The 1,176-nt window shown below is 45.3% G+C and overlaps 1 protein-coding gene across 1 annotated transcript in view; it reads left to right on the top strand.

The window, feature by feature from the left end:
• Positions 1-981: 981 nt before the first annotated feature.
• Positions 982-1,176, top strand: part of Ube3c (ubiquitin protein ligase E3C) — a 96,955-nt gene continuing 96,760 nt past the window's right edge. Inside the window, exon 1 of the mRNA XM_010642348.3 lies at positions 982-1,157. Within this exon, the coding sequence (XP_010640650.1) occupies positions 982-1,157 (176 nt within the window). The remainder of the gene's footprint in view (positions 1,158-1,176) is intronic.

The raw sequence follows: 1,176 nt of genomic DNA, 5'->3' as shown, positions 1-1,176 counted from the left end.
ATACATTCCTGGAATCCCATCACTCTGGAAGGCTGAGGCAGGATGATGGCAAGTTCCAGCCCAGCCTGGGCAATTTAGGGACTTAGACATGCCTCGGAATATTTTTTAAAAGGGGGTTGGGAAACTATGGATATAGCTTAGTGCCAAGGCCCTGGGTTCAATTCCCAGATCACTAAATAAACTTAAAAAATTTTTGCTTCAGTCACATGTGAGCTATATGTGTATACATATATGATATATGCATGCAAGCGACGTGTATTCACGTATATGGTACATGTCGTCTGATACATGTGTGCGCGTATTGCATGTGTGTATATATCACAATTCGTGCATGTTTTGTGTACATAAATACGAGTACATATTGTGTACATGTGTGTATATGTAATGATTATATATTTATGTATTTGATGTATATGTTTGTTGTGTGATTTACATCTATGTATGAGAGATTTGTGTGTGTGCATGTTTATGCATATGTATTGGTCTGTGATACAGATTCTTTTCATTTTAAATTTTTATTGGTGTATGTAGTACATAATGCATAGGGAGATGGCATGTGTACAAAACACCTCTGAATTAGATTCATGTATATGTGTCTTGTGTACATTGTTTTTATTTATGTGTATATAGGGGTCTATAGGGCAGATTTCTATTTATGAAGGTATATGAACGTGAGATATATACGTTTAGGTGTAAGATGCAAATTTATGTATGTGCATGTGACACAATAAGCATGTGTGTATACACGTATACTTGCCTGTATGGGATATACTGTACATGCATGCGAGTGGGGTTTGAAGTAATCTTGGGTACGTAGGGGCCCGTGGGATGTGTACTCACACACGTATGGTGCGAGCACGGGCCTGTGATGTGGACACCTGCGCGTGTGTCGCGGGTGTATGATCACATTCACGTGTTGTTGGCCCGTGGTGCAAGTTGGCGTTCACGCACGCCCCTACGCCCGTGTGCCCCTGTGCCCGCATGCCAGGTGTGTCGGGGCCCTGGGTAGCCAGTCCTCAGGGCTCCCATCAGACAGTTACGCCTGTCATGGCCCGTCAGAGGCGAATTGCTCCCGGAAGCGCGCACAAGGGACTCCCCGCCATCCCGTACCCCGCAGGCTTGGCAATGGCGCGGACGCTAACGGGACGCACTTGCGCGTGGGTGGCGCTCGCCGAC

The sequence above is a fragment of the Fukomys damarensis genome, unplaced genomic scaffold (genome assembly GCF_012274545.1).
Source record: "Fukomys damarensis isolate Sample0158 unplaced genomic scaffold, DMR_v1.0_HiC HiC_scaffold_16, whole genome shotgun sequence".
Lineage (NCBI taxonomy): Eukaryota > Metazoa > Chordata > Mammalia > Rodentia > Bathyergidae > Fukomys > Fukomys damarensis.
Note: the sequence above shows the minus strand (reverse complement) of the source record. Positions and strands in the feature narration are given on the sequence as shown.